This window comes from Austrofundulus limnaeus, unplaced genomic scaffold (assembly GCF_001266775.1).
Source record: "Austrofundulus limnaeus strain Quisiro unplaced genomic scaffold, Austrofundulus_limnaeus-1.0 Scaffold5, whole genome shotgun sequence".
Taxonomy (NCBI): Eukaryota; Metazoa; Chordata; class Actinopteri; order Cyprinodontiformes; family Rivulidae; genus Austrofundulus; species Austrofundulus limnaeus.
This window is the reverse complement of record NW_013952407.1, coordinates 184332-204374: the sequence shown is the minus strand read 5'-3', so window position 1 is coordinate 204374 and position 20043 is coordinate 184332. Positions and strand designations below refer to the sequence as shown.

The following is a 20043-nucleotide window of genomic DNA, read 5'->3' as shown; positions in this document are numbered from 1 at the left end:
TGGATGGATGGATGGATGGATGGATGGATGGACGGACGGACGGACGGACGGACGGACGGACGGACGGACGGATGGATGTTTAACTTGGATAAAAAATATTCAAATAGATATGTTTATTATCTGTTTGGGTCATATTTTTCACCTCATTAAGTTTTCTCTATTTTCTATGATGTTTTCTGAACTATCACATCAAATTATGTGTGACWGAACTGCCAAATAAGGTCTGGACTCAACTATAATTTGGTGGTCTTCATTCTCCTCTGGCTCTGGGCCAAACATGTAAGGCTGGATGGACAAGTCTTCTCTTGTTGACCTCTTTTAATTCATTTGTAAATAAAAAGTTTCTGCACAGCTATATAGTCATAAACCCCTCTGTCAAGATAGAATGCAACGTTCTGGAAGCTGGAGGGGGGCGGGGCYTGAAGRGCCTTGTTCGGATTTAAAGAGACAGCCTCAAAACGAATTGATCTGAGACACACCTCAGAAAAAGGGTGAAAAAGAGTCTTGTGGAGTWACAATAAGGAGGAATTCAGACCAAAGCATTGCAGTTCCACTTTATATAGACCCACAACMGAATGATTTAAATGTAAAAWCMAAGGATTTGATTCGCCTCCTTTAATAACAGCATTTCATGTGGATGACTCTCAGCTRKTACTACACCAGATTTTAACTCAACATKTGTAAATTTGACTGATTTAAAGGCACTTTGAAGTTTACTACAGTTGATTWTTTGTGGTGGCCATTTTAAATTATAATAGCTTCAAAAATTAATTACCAGAACCAGAATTCAAATAAGCTGTAAAGCCTCACCTGGCAAAATGTGAGGATCAATTCTTCTATTTTAAACATAAAACAAAAAAGCTCTTCTACACAATCTTTCTGAAACCGTAGGTAGTGCTTGGCAGATACAAAACAGAAATCTTAAACCATAAGGCTGATTTTTCCTATATGACTTATAACATATGAACAAGTTTGAACGTATTAACAAGGTTAAACAATTGATTTTAATGAAATGAGAATTTTAAACTGCTTGAACTATCAGGAAATTGTTCAGGTGAACCTTTTGCTTCAGAGTGAAAAAGAAATCACTGTTGAGTTTTGGTAGGAGGGAAAATGCTATTTTTGGACACAACTACAAAAATAAAAATACTATATGTGACTATCTGTCCCTTCCACAATCTGCTGCCCTGTGCGTCATACAAGCTATAGCTGTGGCACTGAGTGTAAATACTGGTGGAATGACCAATGCTGTTTTTTTTTTTCTATAGAGGGCAATCTGAACTAAAAATGGAAAGCTCTTGTTTTCATCCACTTGTCTCACCTTTAAAGTTGTTTTTCCTGATATTTGGCAAATGTGTAAAAGTTTAAATATAGAATACAGACTGCTAAGTCTCACTGGTTGGCAAATGCCATATATTTTGGTGGCAAAGTCTCCTTCTTTGTTTTAACAGGAAGAAAATAAGGTCAAAACAGTGACCTGGATCTATTTTAAATGATTACGTGCTTCATTGGTGCGCGCTCTGAAAGAATTCTCTTAAGTGTGGCACCGATGTCAATACAGTGTGCCGAGGAAACAATGCAAACCGCATAAAGCCAAAGAGAAAACACAAGCATAACTAAAAAGAGTGGGCGGAATCAACTAAACTAGATTCACAAAATGTAAAGAAGCAACAGAAAAGATGGCTTTCTCTCCTGAAGGTGAATTTCATGGCACTAAAGGAAGACAAAGGAAGAACAGGGCCAAGTCCATTAAGGAGTGGAAAGAAGAATCAAAGTAAATGAGAGATGGTGATGGTAAAAAGACATCTAGAGGCATTTAGGATAAGGCTTGCACTAGGCTGAAGACGGAGTTGACAATATGTGAAATGAAAGGAACTAGGCAATGGGGTGGGGTCTTGGTGGTGACTTTAGGGTGGCTTTAGGACTGAAGGAAAGCTTTAGAGGAAAACATTACAGTGAAATGCTATAAACAGGTTTTTGACACATTTGCCATGGACTTTTCCATGGTTGAAATGATAAAGGGGATAATGACACTCGTGTTTTCCATCTGTATAACCTGTTAAAAAGAGACAAAGACCATGATCCCCAAAGCTGGGGTTACCACCACATGAAACACCACATGCAGGGATCTTGAGAAGATTTCCATAWCTTGTATCAACTTAAAAATGATTGCCAATAACACATTTAGCCTCAACTGTCACAAAGACACAATGAATGAAAGAACAATATGCTAGTAGATGAGGTTCTTCATTTGAAAAATTGACCCGCGATAGTGGGGGTCATTAGTCTTTGCAACTTTTATTTTGTTGGTCAAAATCTGAAATGTTTGGGAACTCTTGCTCTAAAATAGGGCTGGGCATCACCTYACATGGCGATTCCATATGATTTTCCATACAGCGCTCATGGTACAATATCATTCTTGATACAGTACAGCTCAACTCAATTCCAATATTACTTTATACTAGGACTGGGCAGCATGACCTCAAARTCATATCACGGTATAAATTGAATCCCTTCACAGTAACGGTATATATCGCGGTAGAAAATTATCATAAAAAGTAAAGATAATGTAATTTTTAGAGCTTTTTTTTTTTGCAGAAAACTAATCATTATCAAACCCAGCATTTTTGCTTTAATATCTGCCTGCCATACAATGAGCTTCTGCCTGTTGAACTGACCCGCTGCTGCTCAGCTGCGCTCCCATCTTCATCATCTTCATCAACAGAGCAGAAGCCGACTTTACATTAGCAAGATAGATTTATGACTGAACGAACGTCCATGTCTTTTTTTATCATATCTGTGGGTAACAATATATTAAAAACAAGTTTTTTCTCCGACAACTTGGTGCAAAAAAAAACTATGGTTGTTAAAACTTCACTTTGCGCGACGTGCAGCGGAGAGTCAGCAGTGATCCCGACATAACTTTTCTACAGCGGGAGGAGGAAATTTTGAGGATTTATTCTCTCTATACGTGTTTTAAAACGCTAGAATTTCTTCATTATATTTCAAACTCCTGCTCAGGTGTCTCTGCACTCGCAGCCCTGTTGACACAGGTGCGATGACGTAACTGGAGGACGGTAGAGGGTAAATTTCTACCGTAGGCCAACTTCATACCGTTTCTACCATCTACCGCACAGCCCTACTTTACACTTATTGCTCAATGCCACTGACTCAAAAAAAACAACAAAATATTATTAAATTATATTATATATTTATAATTATAAATACCAAAATGTGTCCAAACATCTGCTCTTAAGAAGAAAGATGCTTCCAGAATACGGCTGGCCATTTCGCTTACTTATTAATCTCACTTGCAGTTTGCTGTTCTTTGCTCGGAGCAGGAATCAAAACATGAACAAGTTGACGACAGCATGTACACTTGGATGATGGACTGTATAAATCAAAACCTATAAAACCTCTTCCTGACCATGAAAATGACAAAACAGGTACAGAAAATGAATTAATCATTATTTAACCATTGGAAGGTTGTAATCTAAGCACTCCTTGYATGCATAATGTATTGTGATTTGTAGGTAAAGCCTATAATTTTTCAGATAGCTGCAAATATAAATTGAGTAACATTTAAACTAGTATTACAGTACAGTATTTCCTTAGGGTAGTCTACACAGCAATAAAAAATACTCAAAAGCATTAAGGAAAAGAAAAACAATCCATAAGACTTGGTCTAAACGTTCTCTAAAATAAATGGGACAGAAGATGATCCAGGCACTTGTTTTGCACATGCAGTACTAGGTTATTTAAAAGTTTAATTTTAACTAAAGACTTTTCTGGTTGGACTGTGGAGATGGACATGCTGTCTGAACAATGAGTGAGAAAACGTCTGATGCCGGTTAAGCTCAGTACTGTCATGTTATGTTGAGTGAACATGATCCCACCTGCCAAATTAGTCAAGAAAACGGAGTTGACAAATAATGGATGCACTCTAGCTTACAACAACACTTCATTTAAAAGTCACGGAGCACAGGTAACGTTGGCTAGACACGTAAGGCACAAAAACTGACTTATTAAAGTAGGTAAAAATAGTGTTTGTTGTGCATGTTTTAAACTATCTTTGTTTTGATTCTTCCTCAGGACCCGTGTTAAAAGTGCTATTAAAAAGGATTTTACAAATGGTAAGTTGACTCCAATCATTTTCTCCRTTGTCTCAACTATCAGGTGTCAGGTTAAGTGTAGAATTACCCCATTTACTTTACAGGATTACTCTGTCAATACGTCCGGATGATTTAGTTCTGCACAATTTCATAGACCTAATTAAAAGAATTATGAAAACAAGATTTAAAAATCACAGAAAACATATAAATTTTATTTTAAACATGACCTTAAAATAATGCTCAATTTTTTTAATCATTCTGAACACATTTAAAGCAGAACATATTTAAATAAACTCCTGATAGACAGACCTCACAAACACACACACACACACACCAAATGAAGATGTGTTGCAAGAATGAGTCATCTCTATCCAGCTGTCTGCAGGGCATCCATCTGATCAGCATACCCACACTCACACACCAGGAATAAATGTAAATATTGCAATAAAAGCAGCTGTAATAGAATCAATCCAGCATCAGTGATGGGCTCCAGATAATTGTTATCCAAGCTCAGTGATATTACATTCATATTGATTAAAACAGTTCCAATAATTGTTATTACAGCGACAAGCACACAGAAATATCTTAAAATGATTCTCCATATATTTTATCTGTATTTTGTAAGGAGGGTTTTCAATGACACGCACTGTTTTGGTCTGCCCGCTCATAAATAATCGGTAACTTTTCAATAAAATGTTTACTTTTAGGGGTGCAAACAAATTGCAAATTTATTGGTATTTCAACGTCAATGTGCACAATACTAACATTGCAAAGGACAGCTTGAACTGCAATAAATTAATGGCTTTTCTATAAAGCACCATGAATTTATGCTCAAGAGTCAATAATAAATTTGGCATCTCAGACAGACTCTCACTGCCTTTAGTGCTCACCTGGTTTAGATAATAGTGGCTAAAGCACCTGGGAAGTGTTGGAAGTCTGGTGATGATAACAGAACAAAAAGACAAGAGAGAGAATTATGTTGTTACTTCAATGTTCAACAATAATTTCATTGTCATGTTTTTTCTAACATTTTGCTGTCAACTATTTAGATTGTATTAAATATTATGAATTCACTCCCAAAATGCAGCTAAGGTTTGTCTCAATCTGGAAAGATGTGAAAATGTATGACAGGCATTTATTTTCTAAACATGACTTCCCAGTGGCTTTTAAATCCCAAAACACATTTGGCAAATAATGGTTCACCCCAGGGRGGCACGGTCGCTCAGTTGGTAGAGCTGATGCCTCTCAGCAAGAAGGTCACCGGTTCAAATCCCGGTCTGGGGATCTTTCTGGGTAGAGTTTGCATGTTCTCTCCGTGCATGRGTGGGTTCTCTCCGGGTACTCCGGCTTCCTCCCACAGACCAAAAACATGACTGTTAGGTTAATTGATAACTCTAAATTGTCCCTAGGTGTGAGTGAGAGAGTGAATGCTTGTTTGTCTCGTTTGTCTCTATGTGTGGCCCTGTGATGGACTTGCGACCTGTCCAGGGTGTACCCRGCCCCTCGCACTGTGACTGCTGGATATGGGCACCAGTGACCCACGCGACCCTGAAAAAAAGGAAGAAGCGTGTACAGAAAATGGATGGATGGATGGATGGTTCACCCCAAAGATCCAGTCCCCTCACACAAATAGAGTAATATTGTGTATGTTGTTAAGTGCCAGGAGGACTGTGACCAGTTATACATAGGGAAACAAAGCAGCCACTGGTCAAAACAATGGGCCAACACAGAAGAGGTACATCATCAGGCCAGGATTCTGCAGTTTACACTCATCTACTCTCATCCTTGATAGAGAGGAACTTTGGTTTAAGAGGAGTACAGGAAGCCATTTTAGTGAAGAAAAACTGCCCATCATTAAATAGGGTTGGAGACCTCCGTGCCCAGTTGCCCCTCTCCTACAATGCTGTTATTGCAAGTATGACTCAGCCCACTGTGAACAACTGGTGATAATCAGGGCCCCAACGATATTCAGGTGATGGTGTACATGATCCTTTATTAATAGGTGATGATCAGGGCACTAACAATCTATTGTTGGGCTGATGGTCCTCCGTATGTGAACAGACAGTCTTGAAGTACATCTGGTTTGTCCACCATGTGGAGGCAGTGCTTATAAGGCTGAGTTCACCTTAAACTCCTCAGACTAAAGAAGTCTCTTGGAGGAGAGATGACACATTTTATTAAAGAAGAACCAGTTCAGAGGACCTATTTAATTTTTTTTCTACCTGATTACTGAGATGCATCAGGACGTATTACCGAGGGTGGGAAAGAAAGTTATGAAGTCTTCTCGGGGGTTCCCAAAATCCTCATTAGAGTCACAAAGGTGTGTACGCCAGTAATTCTAAAGATGTTGTAAGTTATTGTGGATGTCTCAAACCCATCTCAACTTTTCTGCAGGCATCTCAAAGCCATCTCAAGAGCACTAGAGAAGTCTTTTACACCTAAGCAGGAGCTCTTAGAGAAAACGTCTAAAAGTACATCCCAGAATGTCCAGGTCAAAAACCACGCCACTTATAATTTACATTTAATAAACATTTGATCCAAAACTGCCTTTCTTCATTTTAAATGTGGATTCCAGCAAATTAAATTATTAACAAAAGGAGTGCTGCCAAGTTGGTTARAATGTTGACAGATAGATATAATGCGGGCAAGAAAAAAAAAGTGAACAATCAACAATGCAGTTCTGCAAGCCGTGCACCACTAAAATCCCAGCCTTTCGGCACACTATGTATGCAAACACTCAGAATTCAGTGAGACTGAAACTGAAAATTTGCTCATTTACTTGCAGTTTTGAGTCTCCAACTAGTCTCCAACATTCAAGGCCCAGTCATCATAAACACAGAGATCATCTGCTCAGGTCAGAAAAGTTTGTTTGCATGTTACTGTATATGGAGTACCAGGTATTCGACAAAAGGCCCAAAACAACTCTACAGGACTGTGTGCTGAAGTGCCCACAAAGGGGTTGTCTGCTCAGCAAGGCTGAACGATTTGGCGCTCTGCAGACTGAGGCACCCCATTTGGCTAATGAACTCCCAGACTGTCTTCACACCACACCCCCACCCACCGCTCCACTATGAAATGTCCTACTCATGAAAGTAATGAGGCAGGGAGGGAGAAAGACTCTTCTGGCCACTGATAACCTCAGACTAAACTCGCAACCTTACGAGACAAGGGCCTAATATCTGGCCGTCAATCAGCCCCAGCATCCCCGGCTAGAGTGTTTAGTTACAAGGATCAATTATTTACCAGCCTCTTCTTTCACTACTCAGTGCTCCCAAAAAAAAGTTGTTTGAAGAAATACGAAAAATAACAACATTGGTGATAAGACGCGAAAGCTTGCAAATTTTGTACAAATGAGAAAATTCTTCATTTAAGAATATGAAGTTTATAATCCATTGTGCGTAATACATGACTTTGCCTTAGCTTAAAAACGTTCAATAAAAAGTCTCTAAAAACTCTTTTGTGCTTTGTTCAATCGTTTTATATCACCCCTTGGATTTGATGCAAACATGAGAAGCTAAGGAAGCAGAGTTTATAGCAACCTAAAGGGACAGACAAAACTTACATTTATTACAAAAAGTCTGACAAAATATAACTACACAAAGCTTTACTTGGTAGCATCAAAAATATTGTTTTTTCTGAACAAAACATCTGACACTATTCAACAAAGACAGAATGTCACACGAAAAGTAAAATATGCACAAAAACAGTCGTATCATGACGCAACCCCCATGACTTCGTGTGACACATATTTACTCTTAACCCACTGACTGCATCACTGAAACAGCAGCTTCAGGCTTTTAACTAATTTAAAGACGAGATCATGTTACTTTTTTGTTGGTTTTAACAAAAGCTCTACACCGTACTGTTGCTGGAAATAAATATGATGACACAAAAAATATCCTTTAGCTCAAATAGAAAAAAAATTAATAATTACATTTCAGTTAATGATTATCTGAGAGGTTTCATTTTTTCTGTTTTGCTTACACACACATTTTCAGTCTTACAATAAAGTAAACAGTTCTCTGACAACTGCAAACCTAAAATACCTTTCAAATTGGGCATTAATTTTAGGTAGAATACAGTTTTTGTTACCTTTTTCCATTTATAGTAGAATAGTACAAGTACAAAAGTCTTTATTGTCATTGCACAAGTCTGTACAACAAAAATGAACATAGATAGACATATAGGACAACAGCAACACACAATAGACCAGGGGCACCCAAACATTTTCCCTGAGAGGGCCAAAATGAAAATCGATCTGAGGGCTGCGGCCCAAATGCAATAATACAATACATGAAATGCAAATACTTCTTAAATAAAGTTATTTTATTTTTTTATGATTAAGCTAGCAGCCCACTTGTTTTTTCCAAAAAGTTTCACGTACACTCGAGCAGCAAAAGCTCATGGGACATTTCATGAATTCAAATTTGAGTATTTGTGGTCTTAAAAAGTGTGCAAATCTAAGATGTGTATTTAAATCTAATCTAAATGTCTCTTGTAGTTACTTGTATTTTATGTTTAATTCTAATATAATTTAAAGATAAAGTAAGTAGGCTACTGTGAGTTAAGATTATCAGCACTACAGCCTAGTTGGACCAGTGGTTGGAATGACTAAGTGGAAATATAGTGTTTCTACATAAAACAGGAGAAAACCACCTAGTAGCAGGACAACTGCTGGTGGGCCAAATCAAATGGCTTGGCGGGCTAATTTTGGCCTGCAGGCCCCACTTTGCACACCTCTGCAATAGACAAAACCAATAACAGAGTAGTTCTTGCATTTGGGGTGTTTGGCTGGTGTTCAGAGTCCGGATGGCCCATGGGAAGAAACTGTTTTTGAGTCTCCTGTACCTTCTGCTGGAGGGCAGCAGGCTGAGCAGGTGGTGACCAGGACGGAGGTGGCCTTTGAAGATCCTCTTTGCCCTGGAGAGACAGCAGCTGCTGGCGATGTTGAGGACAACCAGTTATTTTCTCAGKAGTCCTGATCACTGTWGCCTCTTCTTGTCAGCAGTGGTGAAGCCAGCGTACCACACAGTGATGGCGTTTGCCAGCATGCTCTCGATGGTGGGGCGATAGAAGGATACCAACAGCTCAGCCTCCAAGTTGTTCCACTTACTGTCAAGGATGTGGAGTCGCTGTGGTGTTGACTGACCAGGAGAGGTTTGCTGAGATATAGGTCCTCAAGAATGTGATGAGGGGGACTCTCTCCACACTGTCGCCATTGATGTAAAGTGGTGAAGGCAGCCTTGCTCTTCTTGTCATCTACGACCATCTCCTTGGTTTTTAGGATGTTAAGTGGCAGGTTGTTCCTGGCATCCCACAAGCGCTGCACATCGTCCCTATGCCGATGGTTTACACCAGTTATAAGTCCCATCAGAGTAGTGTCATCTTCATATTTGATGGTGTTGGTGGAGTGAGAGGGGATGCATTAATGAGAGCAGATGGCAAATAGAAGTGGGCTCAGCACACAGCCATGAGGGAAGCCAGTGCTGAGTGTCAGGGTGGAGGAGCTGTGTACACCAATCCTTATAGACTGAGGATGATTTGTAAGGAAGTCCTTGATCCAGGCAGAAGTGGTAAGAGGGAAGTCTAGGACATACACTAATACTGTATACAATTTTATTGTCTGTAGGGTTGGTAAATAAATTGATTTAATCAATTAATTCAAATTTGTAATTTATAAAGATTTAATTTGGGAAAATTAAGATTTTTTTCCCACCACTGCACTCTTTGGGGTGTACACAGGGTGTAGTTAAGAGGTCACCCCGCTTGTCCCTCAAGACGCTTGGTATGACAGTACAGCAGCTAGCAAAGAGGATCTACTTTCCAGGATGCCCTTTAAAAAGAGATCTGAGATCTCAACGGGACTTGCCTGGTTAAATAATGATAAATAAATAAAATAAATAAAAGGCACTGTTTCTTCAGTTATCTGGAACTGGTTAGGCTTCGCGACCTCAGACTTGGAGCAGCAAACACCTCACTGCAAAATCTGTTTGAAGGCTCTTCCTACAAAAAGCAGGAGTACAACAAATTTGTTTCAACACCTGAAACAGAGGCACTTCGTTAAGTGGGAAGCAAATAGATTAAAATCAAAAATCGAATTTGGGATTTTAAAAAAATCAACGATTTAAAAAAAATTGGAGATTTTTTTTTGGGGTGGGGGGGGGGGTGGGCAGGCCTAATTGTCTGCCTAAAAATGCTTGTCATATTGTCCTTTTTTTTTTGGAATCTGGATTATTTTTCAACATTTCTGTCTAACAAAACCACCTCATAGTTTCTTACAGCAGAACAGAAAAACTGCTACCTTCTTACAATAAACGTTTTAGGACGTGAGTTAAATTTGAGCAATAATTGTAACAATGTACATATTTCACCTGGTGCCTCAGAGCTGTGTCAGCAGCGGATCTGTTTTTCAACATCCCCGCCCAGATTTTTGAATGACAGCCTTTCTTTAAGCTGAAGCACAAATATTCCACAGATATTACCATACTGTTCATATTTCACAACCTCGCACTACCTTTAAGATCATGTTTTGCTCTCACGTCTGAAAATGCAAAAACAGAGGCAGCAGCTGGCTAAGTGTGTTGTGGTCATCAATCCATAGAACAAAGTGCCTCTTCAAGTGTGCAAATTAATGCAGCCAAATAACCCAAACACCAGAAAATAAGTCAAATAAGCAACTCTCAAAGTCCAAGATGTTTCAGAGCCTTATCAAGCTGCAACACCTATGATTTGCCTGTTTTGCTGGATTTAGATAGTTTCCACTGCTACCATTAGTTGCGCCCTAGTTTGAGCTGCAAGAACCAGCAAACCAACTACTCCCCCTTTGCTAAGTTATAGTGTGATTCCCGTGAAGACATATGACAAGGCATCAATCCAACTCACATAATGACTGTTGGTAAAACTGAGAAAATACGTTGAAGGCTACAAGTGCAAATTAGTTACCTGCATAGAAATATGCAGCCAGATGTCCTGTGTGGGTGGAAGCAGGGCACTGAAAGTTAAACACATTAGTTTAACTGCAGAATTTGCACTGACACAAATCACTGCTTAACTACTCCATTCATACATATGCAGCTTGAGTAAATATGTTTGTATTTTTTTTAATTATCCTTCAATTCATTATCAATTGTTTAGATGTTTTCCTAGAAATAAAAAAGCAGATTTTCCTTCGACTGATCTGTTCGTGACTCAAATGTGAGAGTCTAAACGGCAGCTCTGTCTGAGTCGTGTGAGAGCTTAGATTTACTATTATTTAAGTGTACTAATATATACGGATGTGTGGTGCCAATGAAGCTAGAGCTGTAGTAGAAAAAAAAACAGCATGACAAGAGTGATGTGACAGCATGTCAGCTCCCTGGAAAGATTGCAGTTTTGCTATAGTTATACAACCAGCTGAGAGCAGCAACTTTGCATATCAATTTAAATAAATAAACAAATTGCATGTGGTAAAACAAGATTTAAGGCTTCTGAATGTAAAACAATTTCACAGAATGCTTTTTTTTCTGAGGTCCACAGCATGTACTGTACAAAAAAAATCTATCAAACTGTTTTTAAGAGCATCTGATTGGCAAGCTGTCTTGGGACAGTTGGCAAATGGGCGGGCAGCGGAGGAGTTTAGAGGTGCTAAAGTTCAGGCAGGAGCGACGCAGCACCCTGTGTCCTGCCAACAGCCTTACAGTGGCGCAATTCTTGACTAAGTTGTTGACCCGTGGCCCCCACCTGCCTTGACCGTGCATTATATAGGAGGCTGGGGGGGGGGGGGGGGATCACTTCCCCTTCTATGCTGCCTTCCACACCAGAAGGCTTTTGACTCATTCCCATCTGTCCTGATTGTACATACATTAAGAGAAAGCCAAGATACTGGCAACCTGTCCAACTCACGAGTGCCTTGTTATGTGAAGTGTGAACAAGATTTCAGCGACCGTTTCAGAAAAGGAGGAAAATGATCAGTTAGGCGTTAGGAGGTCACTCCTAACGGTTATCTTCGGGCTGCGGCAACAGACGAGTTTTTAGACGCGCACGTTTCGAAAACTATTTCTTAAACCCAGGTATCGTCAAATCTTTGTGCGTTTAAAAACAAACCAATGTAACTAACACAACAGCTCCCGGTAATTGGCAATCAAATGCTCTCACGTATGAAAGAGACAGAATTAAAGGGACATAAGAAACACCTCTCAGTGTGAGTTTCCATGCCTATGCCATTACCACAGCAACCAAGGCAGACTGGATAACAATGCCTAAAATACAAATATGACCTAAGCACTTGCAAATATCAGTGTGGACAGTCAGTCTAGAGATTCAGTTTAGTCATGCATCACATTTGCCTACAGACTAAACACATTCTGGGGCCTTTTAATATGACAATACATCAGAGGGTGAGACACGCTGCTAAAAAAATAATAATGGAAATAACCAAAGCTACGAAATTACACCATTCCAGTTTCTGAATACTTGTCTGAAAACATATCTGAAAACATTTAAGGTGCAATGTGCAACATTTGAAAAGAAAAACAAATTCAAGTACATTTAGTACTTTTGATTGAAGCAACCGAAGAAGGTCCTTGTGACCAAGAATTCACAATATTCCCTWCGGAACATATGAGAGTGCATCTGGTGAGCGGACCACCAGATTATTTAACCAGTTAAATACAATTAAAGCGGTAGTTCAGATTTTTAACTGAGGTTCACTGTTTTACTAACTATACCTGTAGTAGATAACACTTTGAACAACTTCAGTTTGGACAAATCATAGGTTTTTCTAAAACAATTTATTTGCCGTTTATAAAAACACGGAAAACTTGTAAACGACCCAAAATGATGAAATCACCACGACAGGTCTGTATGTGGCGCTGTAARGCTGAAACAAACCAAAATCAGTGAGATGATGTGGAGCATGTGCCTAAAGCTGCCATGTTGGGTGCAAAATGTTTGTGTTTTTACATGGGTCATTGCTGGTAATGGACCAAGCTTTATTCTGACTTCAGCTTAAAAAAATGTCTGTTGCAAAAGTGAGGGTGGTGTAAAAAGTCATTCAAGTGTTTAAATCAGGGCTATTCCGCTTGCCGGCCTGCGAGTGACCAAAGTTAGGCCCGCCAATTGGTTCGTTCATCTCTTAAGTCCAAACATGTTTGGTATCTACAAAAACGTCAGAATCTTGGCTATAAGCTGGTTAAAACCATTTCAATGAACACCCAGGACTGATAAAACTATGAAAGTGAACATAAAATTGGTTTAAAATTTTGGCACGTCAGAGATGTCAAAATATTATTTGTGGTAAATAAGAGGCATAATGTGTTATTTTTGTTTTTGTTGTTTTATCACTGCTTTTATTACATAGTGTTCTGTACGTTGTATTCATGATTAAATGCAGCAAAATAAACTAATTCAAAGGTAACAGATCTTTGTAATACTTGGTTTATTTACATAATGACTTTAATTGCTGGATGTTTGGCCCCTCAGTTGTTAGCCTGCATCAACTGTGGCCCCCGGAGCAATTTAGTTGAACAGCCCTGGTTTAAATGAACCACTATGAAACTCTACTTTTCAAGAGTGGAGCTCTTTTAAAAAAACCTTTAGGTTAATTTGAAGTTTTGTTTGGAGGAGCCGTTATTAGTGGTCAACATCTTACCTGCAATAGAAATAACTCAGAGCCTTATCAGTTTGTAATGTAAGGCAGAGGTTCTCTCAATAGGGACAAGATAATTGCTGGTCAGCGCAGGGTCTGTTTCAAAGTCAGCTGCGCCCGACTTAAAACAGCTCTAGCCTCAAAAATTCACAAAAGTTCTCACAAACGCTATTTTAAAACTGCACTTCACATTATACTTGCATTAAATGGTTATTTACATAGCTAGTAATTGTTGTTTACACTAAAGATGTAGTCAACCGTGACCAGTAAAGATTCCATGAGAAACTTATGTTTAAAAAATAACATATTAGATGCAGCTGATGAAAAAGTAAGATACTGTTATAAACTGTTTAGTTCTTACAACACATTACGTTTCAATCGGTTTTTCTGCCTGGTCACACCTAACACATTTTCTGATCACACTGAATGGTTCTGAATAAGAGAATATTGCATCTGGTAATCCTCCGTAGTATATATTGGACTGTCTTGTGAGTAAAGGATAAATTCCTCTACTGTTTACCCTTTAAACTAATAAACATAAACAAAGTCATGGACACCAAAAGGCTCGCACAGATAATTAGGATGTAAACATACCTGAGCTGGTTGGATGTCTAAGTAATGGAGCACCTCTTTAAGCATGACAGGTGTGTGAGGAGGGGTTTCAGCAGAAACTGAGGAGATTTCTTTGGATTCATCTGAGGAAGCTCGACCGGGAGATGTGCTAACTGCAGTCGAATGTAAGCTCAACGTAACCGTCCTCCACGTTCTCCATAAAGCCAGGTGTGTTTTAGAGTGAAACATCATGACTCTTGCAATGATCTGTGAAATGAACAGAGGTTATGTTATGTGATAATGCGATCAAAAAGGCAAAATGGCAACACTAATAATGAAAAACGTGCATAATTATGCCAAAAAACATTTTTGAATTTTAATCTTCATCAGCATAACAGTCGTCCTACTTTGCATTTACAATTAATATTTTATAAATGTACAATTTAAAACCTCAATTCTTTTTATCCACTACATATTATATAAAAACTTGATAATATGTAGCAGTTAAATATCTGTCAGCTTTTGTTGTCATGTTCAAGTGTGGCACAACCTATCATCTATAAAACATGCTATAATCATGTTCTGAAATCAATATTTGCAACAAAATTATATTCCACTCATTTTGACCATAACAATGGRTGTTTTACAACAAAGTAGCAACAGTAATAGACAATTTCTGTATACCCTGAGTTTATTTTAGGTGTATGTGACAGGCAACTACAACAAGAAGTTTATGTCTTAATATTAAATAAATGCATGTGATTTTACTCATTTTATCAAATAAATGGRATTTTTGTTTTGAACAAATTGCTACCAAAAGAGAGAACAGAGGTGAACCCCCTGGTCTTTGTTTATATGAACTCTGACTCTTCTTTGTCTCTTTTCAATAATGACTCACACATCAGGTTCTTTGCTACAGTCTGTGTTGTTAGCTGTTGTAGCAATGATCTGTTTACACGGAGGCGTTCCTCTTTGTCATCACTTTTGTTTGCTGCGTTTGCATATATCTGCACAACTGTTCATCTCAGCACTGTCATTTTTTTGCAATATGTTACTAATGGTATCCTTCTAATAATGCATTTGTATTTGTCATGACAAGTTTGTCACAGACTCTTTAAAACATGTGCAACAGAGAAAAAGAAAAACCTATAATATAAATGTTGAAAATTAACTTAAACCTGTACAAGCATGGAAAATATTTCAAGTCATTTAATTATTGATAATATAAGAATAATGGTTACTATTATAGGTAGTAGTAGTAGTAGTAGTAGTAGTAGTAGTAGTAGTAGTAGTAGTAGATGAGGTCCTTTTGCACAAGGAGAGCTAAGGGTGGCACCTCATCTGCCTGACTTGTAATTAATTTTCAGAATGGTTGTTACTGTTTATTTACTCCTAACTGGGTGTAGGATGAAGGCTGAACTCATTGCGCAATTTAGCCAATTGTAATTTCCCACACATACCTGTTATAATAATACTGCCGCTTATAAACGACATAACAAAAAATTAGGACATAAAAAAGAAGCTAACTCTATGGAGCTCAGGTGAATTGAGTGTGTGGATGCTAACAGGTGTTTGTGGCCATTTCTCGGGCTGTCATGGTACCAGAAATGTATTCGACCTAGCAACGCAAGATTCATACAATGTGGTAGTTTTATCAGATATGAAGCAGGCAGTGGTTTGTTGGTTTTTACAGAAAACACTTGAGAGGCGACGCTGTGGATATTCATTGTTGATGTGCCATGCTACCACCTTTGACCACGCGACAACAAAATGGCTACGCAAAGTGTAAACAAATGCACGAAATCATGTAAATTATTTWCTGTAGCGTTTAAAACCGTTGCACCAACAACACCCGTGCCCAACAGTCTGAGAATCGTGCCAAACACTTGTGAAAACTAGCTACTGATGCTGTGCTGTCTAAGCTTACCGTAGTGGACCACTGAGGCTCCACCTTCAACACGTCTGCGTGACCCGTGCGTCACCACGAGCCAAACCACTCTGCGTCAGCACGTCCGCGTGACTCGCGTCCAATCAGCTGTCACACAGGAAGAACGCTTCTGTTTGAAAATATTGGCGCTTGTCGTCATGAGAGCGATCGCCAGCTGTGCATTGTTAGCGAGTTAATGTTTATTTTGCGAACTACGTACTTTCACCAGGAGAAAGAGAGTACTGTGAAATGAGAAATAACCGCTAGTTAGAAGAGGTAAGACGGTATTTTGATATGGAGAACACGCAACTAACGACGTGCAGTTGGGATAGCTAGCTAGTTAGCTTCAGTTTGCTAGCAAACGTTTGCCACTCCTACCAGGCTAACGTCGTAATGCAGTGTGTGTGCGCTTTTGTTTGAATATTGATGCTTATATTGATTTGATCAATTCGTCTCACAACGTGCTTTTTGTGCCTTTTTATATTTGTAAAGTAACATTTGTTGTACTTTTGCCGTTAAATGTTCCTGACTGTCGTGACAGACGCGTGAGGTGCCATTCCAATATCTATATAATTAATTTAGCTTAAGTACTAGTATATAGTGCAGTGGTTCCCAAACTTTTTATCTTCTGACTCAGAAAATATCCATGGCAAAAACTTGTGACCCCAAATATTACTGGTCTGAGTACACAAACTTTGTTAATAACCCTAAAACAAAGGCTACACAAATACGTATTTGGTGTTTTTGTAATAATTACAAGGAAAATATTACATCACCAATTATTTTATTACACTTTAAATTGATTTCTGAAGTGCAGTGGTTCCCAAACCTTTCAGCTTTACCCACAAAATAACAGCAGAGACCTGTGCCCACAGCTATTTTTTTGGATGATAAACATTTGAATCAGGTCAACTAAACATGGGCATAGTAACAATATTTATTATTCTACATTTATACATTTTAGGCAACTAAGGCAAAAATGTAATTAATTTAGAAAATCTTTTCAGGACCCCACTTTGGGTCCCGACCCCAACTTCGGGAACCACTGAATAGTGGATTAAATTAGATTAGGGGAATAAACTGCAAGTTAACTGTCAGTGCAGGCATGTTGGATGTTGCTTAGTTTAATTGAACCAAAATCAACATCCGTTATACTAGTTTATTAGTTCAAAGCAACATGCCTGAAAGAAAACTTTTGAGTTCTTTAACCCTGTTGTTTTTTGTTTGTTTTTTTTTTTTGCTTGCTCAAGTAGCTCTGTTATGCATTGTATGTGTAGTGCAGTTATTTTTTTAAATTAATATTTAACCTCCATAAAGGGCTATTAGTCGCCTGCACTACAGTGTCCGCAATAATTTTTGTTTGCATTGCTCTGAAGTAATTGGTTGCTAATGCGAATTGTCTTAATGGTAATAAATCATACACCTTCAGAGATGGGCCAGTTGCAGGGGTAGACATAACCATTGTTTAGGTTGTCCGAGACAACCTATTTTTGTTTCGGACAACCAGATCCTGTCTCCTGGTTGTCCGGTGGACAACCAAGCAAAAAAGACCTTGATTAAAGTTCTCTGCCACGGGTGTCCATCATTTGTAAAAATGAAAGGGAGAAAAAACTTGGTAAAACCGAACAGAACACTAAACTGTAACTTTTAATAAGGTCATGTACACCGTATACTCCTATTTAAGTGAAAATGTTGACCTATGAGCAGAAAGAAGCTTATGAATGCTGAACTCTATTTCAAAGAAGAGAATGAGAAAGTTTTACGCAGATCCTGTCAACCTGGCTGACTGAGAACAATTATATATAATAAGTAGGGGTGCAATAAACTTATTAAATTACATTTTTCTTGAGATTCTTTTGGACAACCAAAATGTTTTGCGGACAACCAGGTTTTTTCAACAGGTTGTCCGATGGACAACTGAAAAATTTCCTTATGTCTACCCCTGAGTTGATCTGTGCTTTACTTTTATTACTCTGCTTTAGGACTGAAATTTCCCTTCCCTGATATTGGGTTGTAGTGTATCTGTCATATTCATAAAACTTAAGTAGACAGTTAATTGACATACCAATTTTTTATGTTCATTTTGTAGCATTAGGATAATTATTTTCATATTAGTGGTTTTATTGCCAGTGGCTGAACACTTTATTTGCTGCAAATCAAATAACTTTCAGGTAAAAGGTTTCTCTCCTTTCATTTATCTTAAAATCAAAATGTAACCCAATCTGTTCAGCCATGTTTGACTTTGAAATTAAATATATGAAGATACTGTTTATTGCATTAATCAAGCTGAGAAGCGCAGGAGCTTAGTTTAAATTTTTTTATAAAAGCTAAATTATCAAGTGATTGCTGAAAAAGAAATTCCTTCCCTGCTGTTTACTCATCGATTTTCCTGTTCATGACCTAATAAATATTGGTAAATCTGTGTTTGCAATTTGAAAACAAATAAAATGTTTTTACAAAGTTGTTGTTGTTTTACAGTAACACCCCAGTCACTACCTACAGAGGGGCCACAATGACGGACAACGTATGTAGCCATGTGAAGGTGGTTGTTCGGGTGAGACCAGCCAACGAGACCGAGAGACATGAAAACTGTCGAAATGTCGTCCAGGTCGTTGATAACCACATGCTCATATTTGACCCTAAAGAAGAGGACTTGTCTTGTTTTGGGTCACAAAAACTGCGCAACAGAAACATCAACAAGAAGGCTAACAAAGACTTAAAATTTGTTTTTGACCACATCTTTGATGAGAACTCTACTCAAGTTGATGTTTTTGAGAACACCACGAAAGGAGTGTTGGATGGTGTGATGAATGGATTCAACTGCACAGGTAATGGATTAAAAGACTGGATTAACATGAGGTGGTGTTAATGTTGGTCTTCTGTTCGCAACTTGTTTTTCTGGTCTCCATCTAACCAAAGAAATATTTTACTCTAGGTTCAGAAATGCAATAGCAGCAGCAAAAATAATAGATTGGACAGCATAAATACTAATTCACATTTCTTGCTTTCTAATTTTTTTATACATTTTAAGCCACTTACATGTGATAATGGGATCTAAGCTAATTTTGATTTTATTTGCAGAAGTTTTTCACATTTTTTGATTCCTTGGAACTGCTTATTTCTCAGATCAGTCCACATATACTGCTTATTCAGGGAGAAAGGCTGTGGTATAGCTACAGAAACAAGTCAGTATAGAATATTTCCATGTCGGTTCCCTACCATCTTTGTCTGTTTATGCCACACAAACGTTCCAATCACTTTTAAGAAACCTGGAAGAAAAATCTGCTAAAACTATAATCATAAGGCAAAATATGGAACAGTTTGCTTTGCATCTATCTTCACTTATATAAATGAAAAGTTAAGGTAGATGTGTGTTTTTATTGTTTACTCTCTGGCCTGTTTGAATCCAATAATCATCGGTTCAATAGACGGTGCCAGTGGACTTTTTATTCCAGACTATATACACTGTCAGTAAAAAGATGGACATGGCCACCATGGTGCCATCTGATTTGTGAACTACCATTCTGTTTCCATGATTTTCACAACTTGGCCATAGCCATCTGTGTGTGTTTTTCAAACCAAACCAAACATAACAAGCTAGGTGTGGCTCTAACTGAGAAAGGCAAAGACTTATATGTTTGTCTCGTAGCTTAGCAGTGCATTTGTCACAAGGTAGCATTGCCCTGAAGCATTCTGTGCTTTATTGACAGTTTCTACATGAGACCAACATTAGAGGGAACAGCTTGTGTTGAAGACTTTCCTTTTAGTAGTCAAGGCAAAGCGTTTTCTAACCACATTGAGGGGTATAAAAATGTTAAAATGTTTCT

The 20043-nt window shown here is 38.3% G+C and overlaps 2 protein-coding genes across 2 annotated transcripts in view; one reads left to right on the top strand and one right to left on the bottom strand.

Annotated features, from left to right (window-relative positions):
* mettl15 (methyltransferase 15, mitochondrial 12S rRNA N4-cytidine) overlaps positions 1-16240 on the bottom strand; it is a gene marked incomplete at its 5' end in the record, with an annotated part of 66839 nt that extends 50599 nt beyond the window's left edge. Inside the window, 2 exon segments of the mRNA XM_014026078.1 lie at positions 14332-14556; positions 16217-16240. Of these exon segments, the coding sequence (XP_013881532.1) occupies positions 14332-14541 (210 nt within the window).
* A 116-nt stretch (positions 16241-16356) lies between these two features.
* Positions 16357-20043, top strand: part of kif18a (kinesin family member 18A) — a 43457-nt gene continuing 39770 nt past the window's right edge. Inside the window, exons 1-2 of the mRNA XM_014026053.1 lie at positions 16357-16492; positions 18695-19044. Coding sequence (XP_013881507.1) covers positions 18729-19044 — 316 coding nt within the window. The 5' untranslated portion in view covers positions 16357-16492; positions 18695-18728. The remainder of the gene's footprint in view (positions 16493-18694; positions 19045-20043) is intronic.